At 42.7% G+C, this 25,312-nt stretch overlaps 1 protein-coding gene across 1 annotated transcript in view; it reads right to left on the bottom strand.

The window, feature by feature from the left end:
• LOC104525666 (activating molecule in BECN1-regulated autophagy protein 1-like) overlaps positions 1-25,312 on the bottom strand; it is a gene marked incomplete at its 3' end in the record, with an annotated part of 45,427 nt that overhangs the window by 14,948 nt on the left and 5,167 nt on the right. The window contains 3 exon segments of the mRNA XM_029085174.1: positions 1-108; positions 6,952-7,038; positions 25,228-25,312. The exon segment at positions 1-108 is cut by the window's left edge and continues 78 nt beyond it; the exon segment at positions 25,228-25,312 is cut by the window's right edge and continues 34 nt beyond it. Of these exon segments, the coding sequence (XP_028941007.1) occupies positions 1-108; positions 6,952-7,038; positions 25,228-25,312 (280 nt within the window).

The raw sequence follows: 25,312 nt of genomic DNA, 5'->3' as shown, positions 1-25,312 counted from the left end.
GAAGAGCGGAGACGGTTTTGCTGGTATCGCATAGAGCGCTGTCGAATACTGTCCCTCCGGGAAAGATACTGGATCATCCTCTGAGCGTAATATGCAGCAGGAGACAATCTAAGTAAGAGAGAGATATACAGACATTTGTTACATGAGGATAGAATGACAGCCAGTCACATTTTTCCTTTTGAGCTCCAAGTGTCAGGACAGTAACAGCATATCACAGAATTGTCTGTTTGCATTTATCTGTGAGTAAGACAGAGTAAATAAAGCAAGCAAGTAGAAATAATTTTCCCTTTATAAGCTACGCTCCCACGTGATTCCCTTGTTCCACAAACAGAAGCGCTACACAGTACCTAGAGAAGAAAAGCTCATCCAAAGCACAGAGAAGTTTGCTTCTCAGGACTCTCTGGAGCCCATTGTTTTGTTTATGACCAGTTCACACAACTAACCCCAGTAAGCATCCCTGGTAAGAATCAAACCCATTCCCAATATGAACTCTGCTTGCAATGCCAAACAGCAGCAGCGTGCAAGTAAACACTGAAGGAAGGTGCTATTGTTCTGAAGGTACTTAATGGGAGAACCACTAAGAATCAGGAAGAAGAAAAAAATGGGAGCACTACAAAGTATCAAGAAGGAGGAAAAAAAAAAAAAAGGTTTAACAGCTTTAACTACTTTTGTTATCCAAATGGTAAGGATTTCATAGAGTGGCAATTTCAGCAAATCTACTAGATGTATGTTAAGAGGAGCAGTAAAAGCCTTGCAGCCCACCTGAAAGGAAAACCTTCCTCTGCAATTAATTCTCTCTCATGCATAACCTGGCCTTTGTTTGCATCAGCTATCATGACCCAGATATTAACCCCTTCCTTGATGCTAGACAGCTAAAAACACACTCTCTTTTCCTACCCTACATATATCCACAGCTCCTAGCACATGCTTTCTGTGACACAGTTACTCGGTATTGACTTCAATAGGGCCAAGTTATGCATGATAGAGAATTAAGAGTTAATTAAGACACTTCAGATGCTTGAATAATGATTTCTTTAGCCTTATTTGGATTAAACTTGAACTTCAATTTGGGGGGAAGAAGGCAGGCGACAACAATCCCCCCAAGTAATTAGATATTAAGATGCCTATTCCCTTAATTCAAGCTTCTTCCCCATTCCACACGTGTTTGATTTTGTTCTTTTTTATTCAATTTAAGTTACCAGACAGGTACTTCCCAGGGCCATGAAAACACAATCTCATTTCCTGCAAAGGCACCACAGGAGAAACTGATAATGGAGAATGAAGCCCTAATTTTCAATCTACAAATGTAAAGTGTGAAGAGCTTTAAACAAAGAAAAATTAAAAAAACCCAAACCTCCAAACCTCAAATGAACAGTGAATTCCAGAGTATAGTCTAGAAATGAAAATATACTAATTTGCAATCACAAAGAGAGGTGGCCTATCTGCCTTACAGGAATGTTATCTATCTTCAGAACAGAGTTTCAACCTAAATTTATTTTACAGTGGACCTCACTGTCAGCCATGAAGACTCTTAAGGATAAGTTTAACTTCATACTGACCAATACGACACAGTTTCACTATGTTACACTCCAACTAGTGACAAAAATGCCACTCCATAATCACCTCTGATAAGACTTTTTTTCCTCCCTTCCAGAGCTGTGCTGATATTATGGGAATGTACTGGGAATAAGATTTTACTTACATATGGGTAAGTTTCACATCTACAGCAGCATGAGAAGCAAACAATCAGACTAGGTCTAATAAAGTGTCATGCTACTAAATCTATATCTCTAAGATTATATTTCAATGGAAAACTACATTTAATAGTATTTCTAGAGACTGCTCCCTAGAGCATCATCAAAGAAATGTACTAATTCTTCAAGGGATCGATTCTATTAATGTTGTTTTGGCTGCAGATGCCCATCAAGGACATTCACTCTCCCATGTCACCATACTGTTCAGGGCATCTAAGCAAAAGAGAAGGTGGCAAGAAGGAAGGAATTAGAAGTTAAGTAGACACAAAGAGAGAGTGTCTTCCCACAGTAAGCTCCCTGTACCCTACTTAGCTGCCATCTCAGTAAAGAGACAAGTTTAGCAGACAGACTACAGGCTCAGTGGTCTAAAAACTTAGTCAATAAGCAGCAGAAAGAGCAAGGGGAACCACACACTCAGTTTGGTTTGGATTCCTCCTGGATCTTTTATGCACTGTTTGATGAGTTAAAGCTGTTCATGCTTACATAATGTAGAAGGGTTTGCTGTATAAACACAGCACTTCTCTCTACTCCCCTGAAGTCTTAATAGGCCCAGTATAAAAAAGCAAGGCATTACAGCAGTGCACTCATAAATGAGGAGCTGTTCTCTTCTTTGGCCTTTTCCATAAACCAAAGCCTCTGCATATGCCTAAAAATAAAGTCTACAGCATAATATGTGCACATAGAGAAAGGAAGGAACATGGAAACAAGGCAACACTGGAAAACACAAACAATGGTCTCAGCAGTCCAGCAGTATAATCCCTAAAACTTTCTTCTTTGCTAATACCACACCAAGGGAGAGTTTTACAGAAGGATATGAAGAATAAGTTTTTCAGACATTTATGCTTCTCAAATTATGCAGCACATCACAAGAAAAAAAACACAATGATGCTTGTTAGAAGTACAAGAAAGAGTAGGCAATAAAGACTGGCCATAATGGATGATGAGATGCCAGATTCAGCTTCATGACAGCACATGGTACATAGATCAGAGAGACTGTGAAAAAGGTTTCCAAAGAAGAGACAAGAAGCTTACATCTGCTACACAGAGAGAAAGGTGTGAGGGATAAAATACAAAAGGACAGGGGAGAAATATATTCAAAGCAATAGGCTAAGGGATTAATCTTTGCAGAGAAAAAAAAAATGAATTGTTTTTGTCTGGCTGTATCTGTTTTTTGGAATACAGTTATGACACAAATCAGAACCAGAGCCGAGAGCCAGCATGAGAGATGTAGCTGCCCTGGAGGGAGGAGAAGGCTGCCAAGCAGCATAAGAAACACTGGTTAACAGTAAACATACATCTTTGGTTCATTCACCTAACAAGCACAACTGTAAATCAGCCCCTGACCAAAGTTAACCTACCAGTTGCCTACCAGTACACTCACCTACCCACCAGTGCCTACCAGTACACCCAACAGTCCCAGCAGGTTGCTTTGTCCGCTTATTTCTCACCTGTGCTTCTAACAAAGCAGCGGCAAAACACAGGTAGAGGTTATCCAGTAATTCTTAAACCAAGTTTGCATCCACAGGACAGAAGGCTGTATTTGACAACATCGTAGGAGCTGAATTAACCTAGTGTCTGAGGTGACTGTACCCCATTTAGGGGAGCAGAAGGTTCAGAGGAGGAGAGGCTGTGCTGCCACACATGACCGCCACCAAACAGAGCACTTAGTGGGAGAAATGCTGCAGTGCAAAAACCAGAACAGCTTCTGTCTCATCCAACAACCATGTCAGGAAGAGGCAGTGCATTCTCCAGGTACCCAACGCTGCTGGCTGGCCAGCAAGAAGTGGAACTGAGGGAAGGAAATGTTTTGCTAGCATTAGTAAAGTTCAAGTATCTTGCTCTAAATGGCATCGTGAGTAATAAAGAGTGAGCTACTACACAGCACAGCACAGTGTCCTCAGCTACAGCCAGATATTCAATCCAGCTGGTCGTATTTCTGGACAACATGAACATTTTTTAGACAAATGCGGCTTCTCTTCACCCTCCCTCATGTCAATATCTTCTAAAAAAGTAAATTCAAAATTTTAAAAAAATATAAAAATATAAGAACATCAGCTGGAAAATGTCTAGACCCTCAAGACATCCACAAGAACTGGTATATCTGCATCCAAGAGCACCACACTGCTGTGCAGACCCCCAAGCTTCCTAACATTTCAGAAGTACTGACACCACTCATCAACCCTGCCTTGATGCTGACGGCCAGGATTTTCACTGACATCATTACAGCTCACACCTCTAAATGTCTCTCAGCCAGCAGACATGTTTTAAAGGGGTTACCTGATTGGTGTCATTAATTTCCTTGGTGATATCAGCAGAGGCATATGTTCCACCAGCCCTTGAGCTGAAGGCAATGCTGGTAGTAGACACCAGTTTTTGGTTGCTTCCATCCCACTAAAGCCTGCAACTCACAGGCAACATTTGGCCCGAGGGTCTCTTTCCCAGTAACTTTCTAGCAGCTTAGAGACTATCTACCAAACATCCTTGTGATGCTCTATATAGGCAGTCTGGGTGCATCTTTTTGAGTATTTCTATTAAAAAAAAATTAATATATGTGTTCTTTGATGACAGCTTTATTTGATTCCTCCACAGACTGTTTTCTGAGCTCAGTACATATGGAAACTGTGGAGAATGACAGAACAGCCAAGCTGACCTTAGAGAAGTTCAGCAAGGTCACTGAGAAAGACTGCTGCAGCCTACATCAGAATATTCATTCTAAATCTGAGGGAACTTCAAAAAAAATGTTCTCCTTGCCTCATTCCTGACCTAGGTTATTCAAATATAGCACCATTTCAAACAGTAGATGCAGAAACAAAACTAACACACACACACACTCTTAAAAATAAATTTTTCAGATCATGGAGTTTAAAAAAAAAAAACAACCCCACTCCATTGGAGACAGCTTGGTCTTAAGGTGTATATATATATATTTTTAATATATATTTAAACACAGACATATATGGATATATGTTTATTTCACCTATGTTTCACTTTTCCACTTTGTTATTTAAGAACATCTGAAAGTCATTATTCATTACAAACTTATGATGCTACCAAAAAACCTCCAAATGCAGTAACCCTCCTTTTCATCACACCTCCAATTTCTGAACAGTTAAAGGGACAGTTAAAAAGATCCTCCCAGCCTAGCACACTAGTAAAGCTTATGGAGGAAGACTCTGATCTTACTCCACTCGCACTTTCAGCTCGTGCTGATTATGTATCTATGAATATCAACCTCTGAAAAGGTCAGTGACACCGGAACAAATTAACCCTCTTAGAGGAAGTTTCAACACTGGACTTTCCTTCCAAAGCTCCTTATAAACTCAAGCTACTGTAGCTTCTACCACATCCTAAAACCACTTCAAGTGTCACATGAAGAGCATCATAACAGTTCAAAAATGGTTTCAAGTAGAAAAATATTTTTGACAGTGCTCCTTATGCTAGGAAATGTCTCAGGCAGTGATCCCTTTCATACATTTTATTGAGCTTCATCATAGCAGACATCTGACAGAAGGAAAATAAGAACCAAATTCAGTAACCTAGGCAGGCCCTCCTTCTTTTCTTTTTTATAAGGAAGCTCCCACAGATTCAGAATCACTTCTTACAATCTCTGCTCTGTAAATCAGCCTGCTCTGGATTACACATTCCAGAAATAAGGAATCATGCACTTCCAGTCATTTAGCAGCTCTTCGCATTCATAAATTGACCTGAACGTAGTAATATCTTTTAATGAACATTTGTAAAATATAATTTTCATCTTCCCAGGTAAACCAATCCCTTTACCTGTCATTTAATCAACTGCCATTTAAAAAGCTTTTACAGTTATCAGCATTATTCTGACACGCAGTTGCCAAGATCTTCTGCAGTTACCTAGGTTGGTTTCCAATAACCTTACATACACATAGCACACTCCACCTTACTTTCACCTCACTACAGACAATTCTGTTTACATCATTCTGAGCCTTTGAATTACCTTTACAAAGCAACTTTCTTTGCAATAAATGGGAAAAAAGCTTAATGTAAGATTTCACCTCTATAAGGGTTTATCTACAGAGATAGTGAGCAAGGAGCTATTTATCAGCATAGTTATACCATGTGGCCAGCTTGCAACACAGTCTTTTATTTCAGAACCTGTGCTTAGAGCATCATTTGTATAAAAATGCAGATTTTATTAATGATGTAAAAAAGTATGAGAATTAAATTTAAAATAAAAAAGAAAAAAAGAAAAAACCAACCAAAATCTCCTTCAGCAACTTATATATTTAATTTTCACACGCTGCTATTCCTGTACTCTCCCTTAAGTTAAAACCTAGTAGCCTTCAGTTCATGCAGCTATGCCCGAGGTTCCCTAAGAGGCTAAGTCAGATATTTTTTACACTTATTGAATGTTCCTCATTCATAGCTTTGTTAAACCCATCTAAAGAAAGCTTATTTGTCACGATTTATTCTTTGAAAGCTTCCAAAGCTGCTTGCTGTTCACGATTCTATCATTTCTTCTGACAGAGTCTGTGGGTCACATTATCCCATCTGTTGCTTTCCTCATACACTAAGTAGAAACTGCAAAGATCACTCCTTTCCATTTTTGATAACTCTGCCATGTTTGCTTTTTCTAGTCCTCTGAAACACTCCCACCTCTTCTGGAGATTAAGCAGCACTACAGGTGTTTCTATGGCTAACGTCAATGATTCATGACTCTTCAGAAATAATTGTCAGTATTTTGTTCTTAGTTAAGTATACTTAATGTCCTGGTTATGCTCTCTCATACAGATATATTTATGGAGACATTCCATTCTTCCAAGCACGTTGTCAGCTCACACCAGCTCCTGACTGCCTTTACTGCACTCCCCCTTACTCCTGAATAGGTTATTTGTTTTCGTCTTCATTTTTCTTCGAAAGAGATTTTAAATTTATTGATATAATCTCATTTACTGTTGGACCTGCTTGCCACCTAGTGTTCTCTCCATCCCATTTTGGGAATTCTTATGCACTTACTTCAACAGTGATTTCTTCCTCTTTTTCCCTTTCTCTCTCAAACTTAACAGCACCTTCTCACTTGGTTTGCACCCTGTCCCCATGGCAAGTCATTGAGGAGGAGATGGGCCTAGTATTAGAACTATTCCCAAAGGATTCAGTGAGTTATACCAAAGTTACACTTTTATCTATGAAAATTAAATGCCTTTAGATGGCATTTAGCTCTTACCTGGCTGGATCTGGGTAGATGGGATGTTCCCGGGACCCTGCTCCATCGTAGCGAGATAATGAAATAAGGGAAGACTCCAGCAACCTCCTAGAAAGGAAGAACAAATTACAACATCAAAAACCATTCAGGAATATCCCCCCCTATTTATGCCCTACTTTCTGAAACCTCTTAAGACTTTCTCTGTCATCAGTGCAGAGAATTCTGCAACATACTGAATCACTCACTGGTGGCATAAGCGGTTTTACCACGTAGTTATTCAAAGTGCAATATTCTCACTGCAGAGTAGAAAGAACACCTCAAGTAAGAAAGAAGAGTGGTCCCAAACCCACTTCCAAGTTTCAAAAGAAAGATGTAGATGCTACTTCTCCTTTGGAGACAAGTCAACCCAATTTGTCAAGTCCATAAACACTAACGTTGCATATGCCATCCATCAAATTCTTACCTACTCAAAGGTGGCTACACAGGGAACAGGTCGAGGAGCATGGGACAAAGAACATGGCTTGGCATGTGGACTCTACGTGGACACCACTGGCGTTTATTCACAGTAAGATATTCAATCTTAGTCTCAAGACTCAAAAAGAGAGGTTTTCAGCTACCAAAAAATGTTCGTTTCCTCTGTATCTTAATCAGCCACAGGGAGAGATACCAAATATTCACTCAAGAAGTAAATGTATGCAAATGCAGCCAGACAGCTTGAATGTGCGAGAAGCGAGTCTGAGTCATGAAGGCAGCAGAATCCAAAGTATATAGCAGGAACATGTCCTCCACCCTGGCTTCTACATGCACCTCTATCTAGCTTCTTGTCATAAAGCAGAGGATGGCATTGTTTCAAGACTGACTCATTCAAGCCTGTTGCAGCCATTAGATTAACAAGAGAGATGATTTGGGGGGGGTGTGGAGAGTGGGGGGAAAAAAAAATCAACTTAAGCTTAAGTTTCTAAGGCTGCTGAGTTTCCCTTTCAAGTCTTTTTGCCTTGGAACTCCTGATAAATTTTGTTTTCCAGTCTTTGTAACTTAAATGAAAACTGTTGCCGTTTGAAAGTCAAAGAGGTCCAACACCACATCTGTTCACACACAACTGGTGAGAAAGATTTGATCCTCTCAGTCCTAGCCCCACACTCCTGACTCTCAGTTAGCATTTGCAATGCAGGACAGCAAGGAAGCACAGTCAACGCAGGAAGCAGGAAGAAGGACCAGATATAATCCACATTTAACTTCCCATTCTTAGCCAGATAAAGACAGCAAAAATGCAAATAAGATGTTTTTATCTAGCAGCAGCCCCTCCATCACGATCTCAAGACATTTTCACTGCCTTCCAGTAAATAAAAAATTAAAAAAAAAATCTACTTCAATTTTATGTTATAAATCTAGAATACAGAAAACAGCAAGAGATCACTGCAGTTATTTGAAAAGGCACGTGTCAGCTTGAGAAACTCAGTACATGCTGCAAAGCACTGGGACTCTACAGAAGACAAGAAATCCTGTCCTCTCTGGCACAAAGTTGCTTGGCAACCATTTGTCTTATTCAAGAACATTTATTAAATCTCTTAAACTTTGAGATTAATTAATTCCCCAGGTTATTGAGTCAAAAGCTTTAACCTTCAACACTGTTTGATATTAGGAAACCCTTGGCTCCCCAGAAGGTTATCATACTTCAATCCTGCCTTACCAAACCCCCTCTCCTACTCCAAATATATAAATCAATATATGCAAAAGCAGCTAACCCAGAATAAATGGTGCACCAGCTTTATGAGGTATACCTGAAATCCTATAGCCTAGACCTAATGCAGGTATACTTATCACCTGCATCATATATAAACTGCTTTATTCCTTCTGGGGGGGGAAGGTAGATTAAAATTAGTAAAAATAGAATTAGTAATTCTACCTATTCAGTCAGCTGGCCCCTTTCTAAACCACTGGCTCAGAGTTCAGAGGCTGGGTTATTGCCACTGCAACGCCAACATGCTTTTAGAAGTCTGCTCTTCGGAGCTGTTTATGCAGAGCACTCCAAACCCAGCAGTTTGCAAGCAGCCTGGATGTGCGGAGGCTGTTGCTCTACTCAACGGTCCTGCCTAATCACTGGACCTAATCAGGGAGAAAGAGCTCCCACAGCACGCAGAGCCTGGCAGGACCACAACAATCCTAAAAACAGCAGCTGCCTCCTTACAGAGGTCAGCAACCTACATGCAACACGAGTGGCTTGTTTGATGCCATTTCCCTGCAATGCCTACGGCGTCCTGATAATATGCACACACAAATAATCACCACTCATCATCCCTGTTGGAAGTCTTGGCATCTATACACTACAGACACCACCCTCTTCCCCAGCCTTTCAGGATCTATCCACTAAATGACACAGCAAAATCAGAGCCGCAAGGGATGATGACCGGTACATGGTGCATGGCCCAGCAGGTGCTGTTAGAAAGGTGTCTTCAGGTATCCTCCAGCCATATTTCTCTTCTTACCTTTGGAAAGATGGGCAAGTGCCTGAGAAGAGCACAGGTTTAAGAGGGATCACCTTCAGAAAGCAGCCAGCTTCAGCTGTGCTGAAGGAAATCAAAATGTATACCAACCAGAGGGCACTAGAAGGGTTTGGAAGCAGGAGCAGGGCACACGTTGTAGTAACTCCATATAGGTCTGCCAGGAGTCCTTCTGCTTGGCTTGGGAACAGCACTTCAGGGAATCCACAGTTCTCACCTCTACACCCCATCTGATTCTTGACATAAATACTTGAAGAGCCTTGTTCTGCCAGGCACCTGGCACCTCAGATGAGAACTGATATGTGTTACTTCAGTCAAGCACTAACCAGCAGTTGCCTGAGTCAAAGGATGGCCAAGTATTTGGATAAACAGACTTTCTACAGGCTTCATGGCCCTGTGGTTTTACCTCAACAGCCTGCAACTCCACCCCGAGAAGCAAGAGGAGCTGCTGCTGCTTTAGGAACACCTCCTTCCCCAGAAAGGCTCCCTGGGAAGAGGAGTTATGGGGTTGTGGGGAGGGAGATGGGAAATGCACCCCATTAAACACACTCTCCAGGACCCTCTCTGAGGCTGCGCTGTCCGAGTTGAATGGTCTCAGCTAAGACAGCCTTTCCAGCAGAGCCTTCCAAGCCTGCCAAGACCAAACTTGGCTCCTGCACTCTCTCACACTGAGACACAAAAGCCACATACTAGGGCCACATTCAGATCAGGTGGACAAAGATAATTCAGGTAACAGTAACTGCTAAAAAGCTACATCTGATTTTAAGCCTGACTGGTAGTTCTTAATTGTCCTACAACAGTGCCCTCTCAGATCACAGAGCAACAAACAGGTGGACATAAATACATCCAGTAGGCAAAAAAAACCCCCAAAACAAGGCAACATGCAATCTCACAAGATCAGATGGACCATCTCTGTGCTTAATGCTCCAGAGAATAACAATGTCTGTACAGAAACCAGAGTACTAAACACAAACAAAAATCTATTATTTAACTACCTCATTCTAGACTGAGCCCTTGAGGCCCGAGTTACAGATCTGAATGCATTTGGTACTGACAAATGGGTTCAATAATAGACACTCTGCTATAATCATCAGTAACATGTCCCATTTGTGACACTGGTAGTGTAACCTACTGTCCCCCAGGAAGGCACAGATAACTGCTTTTAAAGTGACTCTAACAAGTCTTAGGTGCCACATTCATAGCTTTTGCCACCCGAAGTCCCAGAAGAGACACAGACTATTTGTTTCCAGTAAGCCCAAAGTGTAAAGTAGCCCAATATCCTACCACAGTAAATGCTGAGGTTAGGAGCAATTCTGTTAAGGAGGATAAACAGAATATGAATGGGAGTAGCTCTGTTACGGGGAAGTGCTGGCCACTAAACATCTAAGTTTCCAACAGAGAAGCATGTAAAGAGAGAACAGAAATGCGTATTGCGTGCATCTCCTTTTGAAACATTTCAGTAGCTCATGTTTGACTCCTGAATCCTTTCTGGAGCTTACAGCACCCTCTTCCCCTCCCACACCCCCCATTTTTCTACCCAGATATCTAACAGGCTAACACTAGGCTCTGTGGAAGCAATTGCTCCACTCTGTCTAGACAATATGAAATTGTCACAAATGACATCTAAAGTACAATTAGCAGAGAAACGGCAATTTCCACTCTCCTCCTCCGCTCACCAGGAAAAAAAAAAATTTAAAAAAATCACACATTATCATCCTCCAGGTTGTCAGTCAATGCTGCAATTATCAAGATTAACTCTGCTCACCCTGAGAGATGCCTCTGGCCCAGCTTGCTAAAACAGGAGGAGGGGGATTGTAGTTTTTTTGTTGGTTTATTATTTATTTTTATTAAAACTACTACAAGAAGATATAAATTGCCTCTGTTCAGCAGCACTGAGATCTCAGCGGACTTCTTTTCTGCCAGACATCAGTAGCTATGGAACACTGCTCTACGCTCTCTCTGCAACCTCGGGTCTGCAAACAGCAGCAAGCACTAGTGAGGGGGGAAAGGAAGCAAGGTCCAAGTTACAGGACACCTTCAGATGAGGGAGAGAAAAAGAGTGCACATACACAAGACACTACAGGCAGAAAAGGGAAATTTCTCTGGAATGAAGCAGCTGAATGCCAGAAGCTGCAGCTCGAGATGAAAAAAGTCATGAAGGAACTTCCTCACAGCACATGAGCCACTGCTCTCTCCCCACGGGGTGAGGATCGCCACCAACAGCCTCTTGGGACAGAGTGATTCATCTCAGTAGGCTTTGAGGAGATATAAATGCAGCAAATTTAACTTCCCAGTTAACAGTTTCTAAGGATATGCAATTCCTACATCACATCTTAGATTTGCTGTCACAGCATGCACATTACTGGGTGGTGCTGCTCCACACGACACCGAGGGAAGGGCTTTTCCCCCCCATCCAAAAGAGAGGCTCTAACAAACAACACTGAGGCTTAGTTTTCTTAAAATCAAAAGGGCATTCAGTCAGCTGTCATCCTTCTAAGATGCTGCTGCACACTGACAACCAGAGCAAACCAGCAAAATGAAGCAAACACTCCTGCTTTGCTCACAGTCCCAGCCTTCCGCTATGAAGAGGGCTTGAAACAGAGCAATTCATCGTTATCCTTTGAAGGAGTATATTGACAACTCTGGCAGCTTCTATGAGTTTTCTCCTCCAGTTTTATATCTTCTCTGGAAAGGCTTTTATATTCCAGACTGCCCATCTGGAGGTGAAATTACTGCACTACTTCATATCACATCTCTTTTTCAGCCCTCCGAATTACAGCCAGCAGTCAGTTCTCTGGAGCACTCGTCCCTATGGATGTGCTCCTGTGGCTCCTCACAGGAATGTAAAGAGCCACAACAGTTCAAAACTAGATTATCTTCAGCCACCTTCCTCTTATGGCAGGGCACTGTGTAACCTAAAGATAACAGGAAAGCTGAAGCGTGAAGAAAGCTCAATGTTCTCCAGCTGCCCAGCAGCACTGCTACCCTCCCTCAACTCCTAAGCTCAATTATTAAGTGTTAACAAGCTCAATTAATTCTTGGAGATCAATTATAGTCTCAATAGAACACTAGAAAACTATGTGAAACAAAAATCTCAACCAACCCAATCCACTGGGCTTGGTATTTTTTTTCTCTTCCCTTTTCTCAGAAGAATAGGGAAAAATTATTTCAGACATCTCTGTATTGTGTTGCCTGCTTTCAAAGAGCAAATTGCTATCACATAAGGACAAACCATCAAGCATTTTGTTCCATAGCTTCATTTTCCATAAAAGTTTTGTAGTTCTTGTCAAACAGAAAAACACTATCGCTATCACCAGTTTCATACCCAAGCTTAAAATAAAAAAGCAATCCGTATGCAGTTCTAAAGACTGCCTGAAAAGATTACTTCTAAATTTAAGTCCTTAACATAATCTACTCTGGTACCTCTAAGCTAACATTTCTAGGCTGTTTCAGCTTTTGCATGGTTATAGTTAGACATATTTAGCCTGGCATCAAGATCTGAATTAAGACAGGTCAGAAGCAGATGATTAGAAGAAAAGAAACAGTCAAACTAAACAGCTAAACCTTTGTTAAGACAGTTGTAACCATCTACAAGAGATAAACACCTTGAGAATATCACTACTAGTGAAAACCTCAACACTCCCTTTCCCATTCTCTGAGTTAGCTCCTCCATCCCCTTATCCACATCTTTGCCCTATAACTCATCCTACATGAGGAAAGAGAGTTGGTGGTTGCCTTTCTTGAGTATCCAAGCCCTGTTAGGCATTCTTTTAATCACTTTTTTTTTTTTAAGTTATTCCACATAATAAGTGCCTTTTGAAAGAAAATTTCCTTTCTTCAGGGAAAGCAGTGACAGCAAAGATGCTATATGTGATCACAGATATATTCCAAACATGGCCTTTGTAGAACATCTCGGCCTGTTTGTGAGAAAGAACTTGTGCTAACTCTGAAGGGCAACCAGGGACAGGGAATACATCCCTCCCAGCTCAAGGTGGGGAGCTGTCAGAGAAGTAAATTTGATATAGGACGGAAATTATAACAAAAAGAACATTTTTCCCCCCTTCACTGATTCTGGGCAAGAATCCTGTACAAGCTGTAAGGATTTCTCAGTCAGAAAACAGACAACACATCAGGTCTTCAGCCAGGGTGAGCAAGAGTTCATTTGTGGGAAGGACAGCAGGGAAAAGAAGAACAATTACACGAAACAAAGAACTGCAGGAAAGAGTTTGAACAGCAGAAACAAGCATTGGGATTTGAGTTCTCCTAATCACCAGGTAGGGAGCAGAGTTTCAAGAAGAACATGTTTAACCCTTTAAAGGGTTCAGTTTAAACAGAAAGCAATACCACATGATGAACTGTGCTATTACTGCACCTCTGCTCTTGGACTAGGAACTTCAACTTCCATTTACAACTGATGCTGCAGGAGCTACACAGCACCTCTGAACCTCATCATAGGGAAAGTCAGTGGCTCTGAGGAAGATGACAGATTTTGTAAGTGGACCCAATAGTTAATCTACTACTTCACCTGCTGACAAAGGCCACCCATCAGAACAAAAGATGAGCGAGCATGATGCAGAGGTCCCCATCATACAGCACCCAGGGAAGGATTAATGTGCTATTTCAACAGGCAAGAGGAAGCACAGATCCACCCGAGACATTAAAAGGGTCAAGAGTAGCTACGGCAGCATTGATTAGCCTGGCAATAACTCCAAAATGAAAAGAACAATGAAAGATCTTGCACTTTTGTTCTGCCGGGGCAAAACTTGAGGGGCAGAGAGAGGAGAAGAAATTTAAATCAGCTCAACCTACTGCACGTGCTATTTTGCTCTACAGTGGCAGTTTTATATCAGTGCCCAGAATGGAGCAGGCACCTCAGCCAAGCTGAAGACAGACATCACATTCCTCCACCTAGACCTGATTAAACATGTGATTAAATCAGAAATTCAGTTAGAGGGAATTGGTTATTAGTCTTCATGGTTATAATAACAGGCTTGAAAGCATGTCCAGAACATAGCCAACACAGTGAACTTCCTCAGCCTGCAGACAGCTTTACTCTTCTGAGGGCTCTTCTACCTACCTTCGTATGTATAATGTCTGCTTCAAATTCTCCTTTTTCTGGGAGTTCCCAACACCACAGATTGGGCGGACAGCAGAAATCTCTGCTTACCCACGCACGCAGATCTGCGTCAGCTTCTGGGATAATTACATAGGTCTCCTGCTTCTCCCTAGGGAATTGAAGAGGAGGTGTCTTTCCTGAGGGGGCAGGAGCCACACCGTTATCTCCATAGGCTTCTAAGGCTATGGAAATACAGATTCCACCACACATCTACCACTTCCTTTAAAATGCTCTTGTTCAGGCTGGAGTAATGAGGAGAGTGGGGTCAACAAATGACCAGCAAGGCCACTTACCCCAACCCTCCCAGTTCATGAAGACAGGGGAAGGAACTGATACCAAAGCATTTCAAGCAGAAAAATGAGTCAGTTTCCTGGCAGATAATGAACCCTGTTTATTCACAGCCTTCAGTTCCAGCAGGTGCTTTCTCAAGAAGAGCAAGGGAGGAGGTCAGTTACATCACCACACAAACAGCCATTTGGTGCAATCAGTTAAATATGTATGTGGAAAATGTTTAAAATGCATGTTAGCTATTCAACAGACCAGAACAGCTCAACTGAAGAAATCTAGAGTCATCACTATTTTGGTTACAGTTGTATTACTGAGTCAGATCACAGGTCCCTCTCTCTCCTCTTGCTCCAGGCCCAGACAGTAGATGCACACTGCTCTACTGCAAGTTCTCCAGCCCAGATGCTGTAATAAGGAGCGAATAATTGGATGAGGGCACTTTGTCCCCAGGCACACCGTGCTGTGTGCATTTATAAAGAGCGTGAAGAATGAGTGCACGTACGCAATCTATGGAAGTGACTGCACATCTAACGATTAAGGGCTTGTATTAGCATAAAAAAGAGGCACACTGTACTGCCAACATCTTCAGCTCCTCTTCGCACTCAAGAAAGTTACACAGAGCTTTTAGTTGAGCAAGCAGGCCTGCAGGTAGTGATAGAACAAAGGGTAATGGCTTTAAACTGGAAGAGGGGAGGTTTAGATTGGATATTAGGAATGAAATTCTTCACTGTGAGGGTGGTGAGACACTGGAACAGGTTGCCCAAGGAAGTTATGGTTGCTCCTCCCTGGAAGTGTTGAAGGCCAGGTTGGATGAGGCTTTGAGCAACCTGGTGTAGTGGAAGGTGTCCCTGCTGATGGCAGGGGGGTTGGAACTGGATAATCTTTAAGGTCTCTTCCATCCCTAACCATTCTATGATTCTATGAAATAGAAGGTCTGAATGCCTGTCCATGACTTGTTTCTTGGCAGAAGGAAAACATAAGTTGAGCATCATCCCCTAGACAGAATACTACAAGTACATGAACTCAATGCACATACATGAAAAATGGAAACAGGAGCAACTGTTCCAGGTCAAGTGAGCCTGTCTGGACATGCTGCCCGGAGACAAGACAACCTCACAAAGGATGGCCTTCAAGAGAGGGAAGCTATTCACACTTCTTCCCTGTCTGTAGGAAAGCTGAGAACTGGTATGTTTTATGGTAGCCTCAAATAGCTATCTGTTTGAAGTCAGTTGTCTTTCAACTTTTAAGCAATCTGTCTTTAACTAATATCTTTGTTGTATGGCCTTCTTATACAGGCCTTCCTCAAAAGAAAAAAAAAAAACAAAAACAAACATACAAAAACCAAAAAACAACCCACCCAACTCCAGATCTCATTACTCTTCAGTAGAAGCAAAAAAGTAAGCCAGTTTGTAAGCATGGACCTCTTCCATCCTCATTAAGAAACATCACTGGAAGCAAATTTCAACAAGTTCCCTTGCTGCCACACTGGAGCAAGTGAACACAAAGCAAAGCCCCAGAACAACCCCATAGACAGACACCTGTATGGAAACAGATGTTCATTTCCTGCAGACTGCAGAGAAACAAAGTTTACCTATTTCTTTTATAGATGAACTCCCTATTGCCAGGCCTGGACTATCACTGACGGTCCATCTTGGTATTAGTACTACCAAAAAAAAAAAAAGAGGTGGAAGAAGGGGAATGGTTTGACTGGGGAAACACCATGAAGGTATTTGAGAAAGTAGTGTTATTTTCATACCTCCTTAATTTACAAACCAAGCTGCTGCAACAGTAACATGGGGGAAAAAAAATAACTCTTTTTGTATGCTACAGTCATTGCTGTACATTTAAATTTAGGCCAAGAAAAAGAAAAGAAGGCTTAAGCCTTTCTGCAAGTTTGGTGAAAGACTGCACATGCTCAGCTCTCTGAAGTACTCAGGGAAGCTCGGCACCTGGGAGTGACCTCTATGAGTCACTGCAAGAGGGAAAGCACAAGGCATCATTTTTTCCCCCACCAACACTCCGTAATGAAGTAAAACAGCCCTAGCAACCTTACATTATTCTTAAATCAGGAAACCTGCAAAGGCAGGGGGAGGAACCCTTGTGCAAGAAAACAGGCACCTCTTTCACTTGCTCTTCTGTGTAATAACTACTAGCACATTCAAGAGCTTGAACTTCTACCAGGTCAATGAAAAAAAGTCTTTCCTACCCACACAAGAGAGTAGGCTCGGTCTGGAAAAAACACAAAGACGGAGGGCTGCATCCAGAGCAGCGTGGGCAGCAGGTCGAGGGAGGGGATTCTGCCCCTCTACTCCACTCTCGTAAGGCCCCACCTGGAATACTGTGTCCAGTTCTGAAGCCCCCAACACAAGAGAGACATGGACCTGTTAGAACGAGTCCAGAGAAGGGCCACGAGGATGATCCAAGGGCTGGAGCACCTCTGCTGTGAGGACAGGCTGAGAGAGTTGGGGCTGTTCAGCCTGGAGAAGAGAAGGCTCCGGGGAGATCTTACAGCGGCCTCCCAGTACCTGAAGGGGCTACAAGAAAGCTGGGGAGGGACTTTTCATAAGGGCAACTAATGACAAGACAAGGGGAAATGGGTTTAAGCTGAAAGAGGGGAGGTTTAGATGAGATATTAGGAAGAAGTTCTTTACTGTGAGGGTGGTCAGACACTGGAACAGGTTGCCCAAGGAAGTTGTGGATGCCCCCTCCCTGGAAGTGTTGAAGGCCAGGTTGGATGAGGCTTTGAGCAACCTGGTCTAGTGGAAGGGGTCCCTGCTGATGGCAGGGGGGGTGGAACTGGATGAGCTTTAAGGTCCCTTCCAACCCAAACCATTCTATGAAGGGTGGCAGCAATAACCTCAGAGCCCACACAGACATCAAACGGCCATTTAGATATCAAGGCAGCCTCTCCTACAGTTCAGGCTGTGGTTACATCCTCATGATAAAACTAATTTCTATTTTCCATTTTTAGAAAAATCCAAACAAAACATACTCGCCAAGTCTGTCCACAACCTGCACATCTCACCCAGCACCACAGCTAATTATCACGTCTAAGTGTTCACGTCCCCTTCAGTTTATCACTTCACTTTACGTTTGGCACTGACAAATTAGGTCTTCATTCATTCCTGCATGTCCAGGAGAACATTTTCAGAAATCATTCCCCCACCCCACAGTTTTGGCCTTCTGCCCTCAAGCCCCTCCTCCCAACAACAAACCTGAACCTCTTGTCTCTGCTTGCAAACCCCTTCATAACTTTCTTTTACCCCACTGTTCCTCACTAACTACTGAGATATTATTTATCACCATGATTTTCAAGAATTATAACAAGCACCTTTGTAATTCTTTCTTAACAAGCCTGAAAACAGCACAGCATAAACTTTTCCAAAACTATCGCATTACACGTGGAGGCTGCAAGGCTGCCAGAAAATCCTTCTTTCCACAGCACAGGTAAGGTCTACACACTGTAAGCTTCAACAAAATGCTGAGCCCAAACTACAAATGCCAGAACAGCAGGCTAGCAAGGTTTCCACAAATAATGGGCCTGAACATAAGGGGTGTGGAGAAATTATACCGGTTAGGTCCATCTAGATTTGGCACGGGCCACGTTCCTGCTGATGTGCAGGCTGAGCAGCCAGCATCCACAGCTCAGAGGTGTGCCCTCCTCCTGCTCAAGTCTCCTTTTTTCAGTGAACTCAACACATCACTGCTGCAGTAGAAATTAAACACTTCAGTAAGCAAGCTACAACTGCTGCAAGCAATTAGGGAAAAAATTAAAACGTGGGTTTCGTGAAATAAGGAACAAAACAAGACAGAATACACCAGGTATGTGTTCTGTCTCCACCAGAAGGTGCGTTTCGTAGCTTTGGGTAAGGCAATTCCCTCCTGCTTTAATTCCCTTCCTCCAAAAAACTAAAAGGAGCAGCACTCCTCTCTTCTCTTATTTTGATGGTAAATTTTAGTCACAGAACTGTCTCCTAGTAGGCAACTCTGTACCTGCAGCAGGGGGCAAGGAAATGCTCAGTTTGTTTGGTTTTTAAGGCTAGGATATGAGTGACATGCACCTTTTCATTCAGTGCTTTACACAGCGAGAAAGCTACCAGAAGCCAATATATGCAGAGATCTAACAGCCTGGTAATTTAAATCAAAAACCAGAGCAGCACATCAGAAGCTCAAGCTCCAGAGGAACTCAAGAAGAAGCTGTAAAAGTGACTATATTCCATTTTACATACAGCACTCACCATTGCTGGGCAGGAATAGGACTGCTGTCAATCTACTTTAATGACAGACTGGTTTCAGCTTGACCATAAGTCAACACCATATCTACAACTGGGAACTGGAAAAGGCATCCCCTCATGGCCATGAGCAAGCTGTTCCTATTTGCATCAGAAAAAAAACCTCACAATATATTCACAGCCTTCTTATGGAAAAGCCCAAAAATGTAGGTAATAGCTCACAGCAGACTTGAACAAGAAAATAAACATAGCCCCGTGGAAAAGGTGACCTCTGAGACTCCAGTCAACATCTGCCAAGCATTCCTCCAGAAAATAAACCTCATTTTAGGGAAGTCTTCTGAGGATGGAGCAACTATTTAAATGCAAACAAAACCTCTGACAAGGCAGACTGCAAAGAAAGGTCTGCTCCAGGCTTGGTAGGCAATGAGCAAGAAGTCTTTTACAGGTCTAACTCATGGGTATTTGCATGTCAGAAAGACAAAATACCTGCTTCACTTCCAGATCCACATCTGTCCCTGTCAAACCCTTATAAAAGACAAGAGGATAAGCTGCTCCCTTGCTTGCATTTTGTATCAGAGCCATTTCCCCCTCAGGATCTCCATTCATGCCTTTCCCCAAACACTGAAGAACTTGCAAATGTATGGTAACTAAGGAGATAAGCTGCAATTTAGGACTGGGAGGGTCCTCAAGCTACCTTGTTTTCTTTATACAAGAACTCACAAACTTTCTGGTTCCGCAAGGAGACAGGGAAAGCAAGGAGCAGAAGCAACATTACCCCCTTGTGGCAGCAAAGCAATATGGAAATGAAATAAATTTGAAATTCAAAGGGGAACAGACTAGGCATTTCTTTTCATACCTGTTGTATGTCTAGAGAGCTACGTGCTGCCAGAAAGGCCATCAAATTTGAATAAAGGAACTGGAGCCACTGCACTGCCCAGGCAGGTGAGAATGGTACCAGCCTTTCCACCCTCCTGCATCTGGTGTCACTTCAGGTCTTTACATGCCTGACAAGAACAGGGGGCACAGAGGTCAGCACCTGCTTAACTAGTGAAACCACACGTAGAGCATTTATACCTTCCTGAGGGAAAGGAAACACAGACAAACTAATTCGCAATGTATAGCACCAGTGGCTGGATCGCATTGATAATCCTACAGCTTCCTCATCTCACCAAGGTTGCTAAATCCTAGCTCAGAAAAGACTGGGTTCACATCACAGAATGGCCTCGATTGGAAAGCCCTTTAAGATCACCCAGTCCAACCATGAACCCAACACTGACAAGTCCCCGACTAACCCATGTCCCTCAGCACTGTGTCTACACGACTCTTCAATCCCTCCAGGGATGGGGACTCCACCCCTGCCCTGGGCAACCCCTTCCAATGCCTCAGAACCCTTTCAGGAAAGAAATTCTTCCTCACATCCCATCTCAACTGAATGCAGAGTGACCTCAACCCTCAGACGAGAGCTGGCAACATGAAAGACAGAAATTTCACCCTGGTTCCAGGGAAGCTGGTCTGCACGTGTCACTTGTGCACACTGCATCCAACAGGCTAAAACACATCAAGAAGCAATGCATTTGGTCAGCTGTGCAACTTCAGCAGGTCAATTATTTGCACACCACTGTGGACTCTGCACTTTTATACACTCACAAGAAAAATAAAGGCGTTTATACATGTGTCCCCAACAATACAAACTCCCCACTTCATATACGCTCCTTCCTACCTGTATGCATGGCAAAGCCATCACCCAGGACAGTTCAAAAGACTGCTCAGATTTTCAGATGACTTCAATAGTCTACCTTGTCTGACAAACTAAATAGGTGAGGCAAGGCAAAACCATTATGCATTCATAAGACACAGGTGCAGAAGTTACTCATACAGAATGTGACCTCTGAAATGAATGCAGCGGAGTGGTTAGAGAAGTTTAACATAACTGCCAGACAAAGCTTCTTAATGGAAGAATAGGTATAGTAAGTAAGTGTTTCCTCATGAAACACAGGTTTCATGCAAACCTGTCTGGCAATAGGACAGGGCTCATCCTTCATTTGCAGTAACTCATTCAATCTCTAGTCAAAATAGGTAAACGACATCAGAATTGCCCACTTAGTATATTACAAGTAGCTAAACCTTCAATAAATAGAGGAGAAGTTTCCCTTTGTGTATTTCTTTTTCCTCTTTCTAGGGACTGTGTCACAGAAGAAGGTTTGAAATATGTCAACAGGGACACACATGGCACTACTTGCTCTTTGCATCCATTCTAGAAAGACTGTGGCCTGGGGTTCCATGCCAGAACCAAGAAACACCACTAGATTTAAAAGCAGAGGATTTTCTTTTTTGTGAAATAACACACTAGTTCCGTAGGTATCACTTGTGTTGTATTAAAATAGTCACAGAGGTGGCATTTGAAGATCTGGATAAATTTTATTTAGGCAGCATTGAACTGTACCTCTCATTAATTGATGAGCTGCGATATATTTCAGTGGAGACCACTGCTAGGATTTTATATATCATTTTGTTAAGAAGATGGCACTAGCTCCTCTCAAACAAGCAGCTGACTAGAAGAATCCTCTTTCATTCCCTGTTCAACTTTTCATTATAAACCTGAATTGGCCCACAGAGCAACAATGGCTTAAAGTACTTACAGGATCTTTCCCCTCACTAAGATTACAGTATGAACACAATGTTTCCTCAATCCATTTTTTAATTAACAGGAAGTTACAGAAAAATTAAACTAGCTATCATCTGTTGCTCAGTTATCTCTCCTTCATCCAGATCTTGCCAATAGTTTCTATCACTAACTTTATGCAGCACATTTCACGTGACAGCTTCAGGGATTTCTGAGGCTCTTTCCACTTTGATGTTAAAGTGAGGCAAAGAGAGATCCACAGGGGAAAAAAATCCTACATTTGAATTAATGTGACCAGCCTGGAGAAGCTCAGAAAAGCTGAAGCTCTGTCTCACCAACTTCTGCTCAAGGGAGACCATAAACCTTCCCCCACTGACACAGCTTCAAGAAGCACACAGCTCAATGCCTGTGCTGCTTTCAGGCCAAGCTGAATGCGACAGGACTGCTGTACTGCCAAGGCTCCCAGTGACACGTCCCTCCTAATAGAGGTGCCAGAGCTGTTAGTCAGGAATAGCTTCATTACATGCTTATTAATCCCTTCATGATTAGCCAAAGATAATTAGCCCAGCACCACCAGAAAGAGCAGAATCGTCTCCCTACCCAGCTGGCATAGCTGCATCAACAGAATTCAAAGAGGAACAGCCTTCATTAAACTACTTATTAACTTAATTGACCCTCCATGGCAATATCTTCCCAGCAAGCTACTTCTCAGTCAAGCAAGCCAGGTCAAGGAATGGATGCTGCCCACGGACAGGGAATGAGAACATACACACACAGCTTCCAGATGCCTTTTTTATCTTGAGCTTTTCAGCTGGCCTTTGAACACAGAGCTCAATTGCCCAATGAGGACATCTAATGGAGAAACAAAGAAGAACAGAATATGAAACAGGTTACAAGCAAATACATGCATGTCCCTCAATGCTTAGAACTAACCTGAGGTCCGTGGGCACAAAATGTCATCAATGGAAAGCATGTATGCAGTTATCACTTACACCCCCATGCCTGAAGGCTTACCTCCCCTCCTCTGTTTCCCCAGCACTTTCAGCATTACAGAGCTTACATCTCATGAACCTCTGCCACCGTCTTTGCAGGCTTCTGCAGCTGCAAAGGTGAACAGACATTTTGGACTCTGCTGAGGAGGAGCAGTTGCAGCACGTCCAGTTGTGGGAGCACACCCTAGGTCTGGGAGACAAGAGGGCTGGACCTGAGGATGTTCATTCTATGCAAAAATCACTTCAGTGGGTGATTGCTGACTTGTTACTGCCCTATAAGGAAAAATGTAACAGCTATTTTGAGAATGGATAAAAAATTACACCTGTAGGATACAGCTATCCCACATGCAGGGTTCCTTTTAAGGGGGGAGATTTCATAAAGCTCCCCACAAGTCCATCCAATGTGTTTAACAGCAAAGGAAATGAAGTTTTACTTTGAGGAAATTGCCATGAGCATTTAATACCAGACTGCTTGCTGCTCTTGGCTTCCTTACCTCATCTACTCTACTGTTACCTTAACTTCAGTTAGAAGGGAAGCAGAAGCCCCTGCCACGTCTGTTCTTGACAAAGGCCTCATAACAGAAGCAGGAGACTGGGAAAACAAGAGTCCCTATGAACTTCTCAGTAACCTCTGCCAAAAGGGTTTCACTAAAATTTTTATCTTATAGGAATTCCTCTGGAATTAAGTCCAGGGATCAAACTACACATTCCAAATTAATCTCAGCAATACCCACCTGTTGGGACAGGCCACCAGGTAGGTAACTAACCCTACACAGAGGCTACAGCCACTGAGCAGCAGCAGCAGCAACCACAACAGGAGGGAGGCCAAGTGACCCAGAGATTTAGTCACAGGACTCCAGCTGTCAGGCAGCAACCCGTTCAGTTCCTGCACGCTGGGGTGGACTGAGTTATAAACCTCAGGGCGTTTTTAAATAATACAGCTCCCACAGAAAAAAACACATCCACAGATGCCACCACATCTCACTGTCCAAACATGTGCCAACTGCCTGATCAATAAAAAGGTTATTTGCCCTCATTATTTCTGACACTACAGCGACCCAGAGAACAAGTGGAGACACTATGAGCATGTACAGCTATTTCAAAAGAAAGATAATGCAAGAGTTACTCAAGTGCCATTTTAAAGCTAAATTTGTCAGCTCCTTCTCACTTCTCTGCCCTTTATTAGGGGACTAGAGGATATCTGATTTAAATTAATGGCAGGTAAGTCCAGGCCCAAGAAAGTAGTTACCATGTAATCAGCTTGAGACTCTCATTGTGGCAGGCTATTAAGAAGAAAAAAAAAACTGGGGAAGGATTTAGAAGCAGATGAATAATTTCATGACCACCACCACTTACTTGCTATGCAACTAGAGAAACAAGAAAGCCAGTCACTGTTCCAGCCTAAGTATAATCAGCTTATCTGCAGGAAGAAGGAAAGAATTCCCTTTCCTCAGGCACTCCTGTGTACAAAGCCTCCTCAGCCAGTTACATCTGCATCCAACCTGGAAGCTGTTTTCCCACAGCACAGAGCATCCATTTCCAAGAAAAAGTAGGACTGAACCTTTCCTCTGAGAAGTGCACAAACCACTTGACAGAGACGATGTCAAACTGAAACGCAGCATGGAAACCCTACCCAAAGTACCAACGTAGCCGAATCGTCCATACAAGCCAGTGGAGACATCCACACAAAGCACAGGTCCTTCCTGGTGCAAATTTGATTTGGCTCGTTCTGTTTCCTGTAACACACCTGAAGTACCAAAAAAACCACAAAAAAACCCCACAAAACCCCAAACCTTCCAAAAAAAGCATCACCTTCTTAAAAAAGAATACAGTACAGCAGAGCCTAAAATTTTCAGTGATCACCATGCCCCCAGCCAGCTCACCTTAGATTCAGGTCAATGGGAGCCACTTCCAAAACTTACCTCTTTATCAAAGGCAAGCAAACTGCACGGGTTTGACTGAACACTTGCAACTAAGATATATGCCCAAACCACTGACATGGAGCTTTGATTTTTTTTTTTTGCCCTATTTGGCAACACCAAGGAAATGACTGTTAACCCTTCCAACTTCACAACTACAACCTCAACAAGACACAGCACTCAATAAAGCAATTCTCACTGTTCATGCCCAATTTTCCATGCCTACCCTGGGCAGATTCTCCGTGTGCAGCACGTGTGTGGTATGGGGCACAAAGGACAGTGTAGCACATCTTGTGTTCTCACCCTTCTGCAGCATTTGGGAAACACCAGGAGCACGTTTCACTCCAGAGACCTGTTGCCAGAGCCCGTATTTTTGCCTGTCTGTACTACCAGTCTCCCTTCCAATTGAGAGGCCTGGTGTTTGTCCTTACAGACACCCTCAGAACCTAGCAGCAGCATGACAATGGCAGCTATCAGAGACATCAATGCAACATCTCTATTTTCATCTACATAAATAGCACATGACCACATGAGAAAAGGTTTTTAACTCTGAAAATACGGAAAAACTCAAGACTAGATGGGAAAGGTTTAAGAAAAAATAGAGGAGGAAGGCCAAGCATGTATCTTACCTCCTGAGTGAATCCTCCTCTGAGCTTTCCTCAGGCATTTCCTGGTTTAAGGCCTCCTGTGATACATTCCCAGGTCTGCTTGAAG

This window comes from Antrostomus carolinensis, unplaced genomic scaffold (assembly GCF_000700745.2).
Source record: "Antrostomus carolinensis isolate BGI_N321 unplaced genomic scaffold, ASM70074v2 scaffold8645, whole genome shotgun sequence".
Taxonomy (NCBI): Eukaryota; Metazoa; Chordata; class Aves; order Caprimulgiformes; family Caprimulgidae; genus Antrostomus; species Antrostomus carolinensis.
This window is presented reverse-complemented; position numbering and strand designations above follow the sequence as displayed.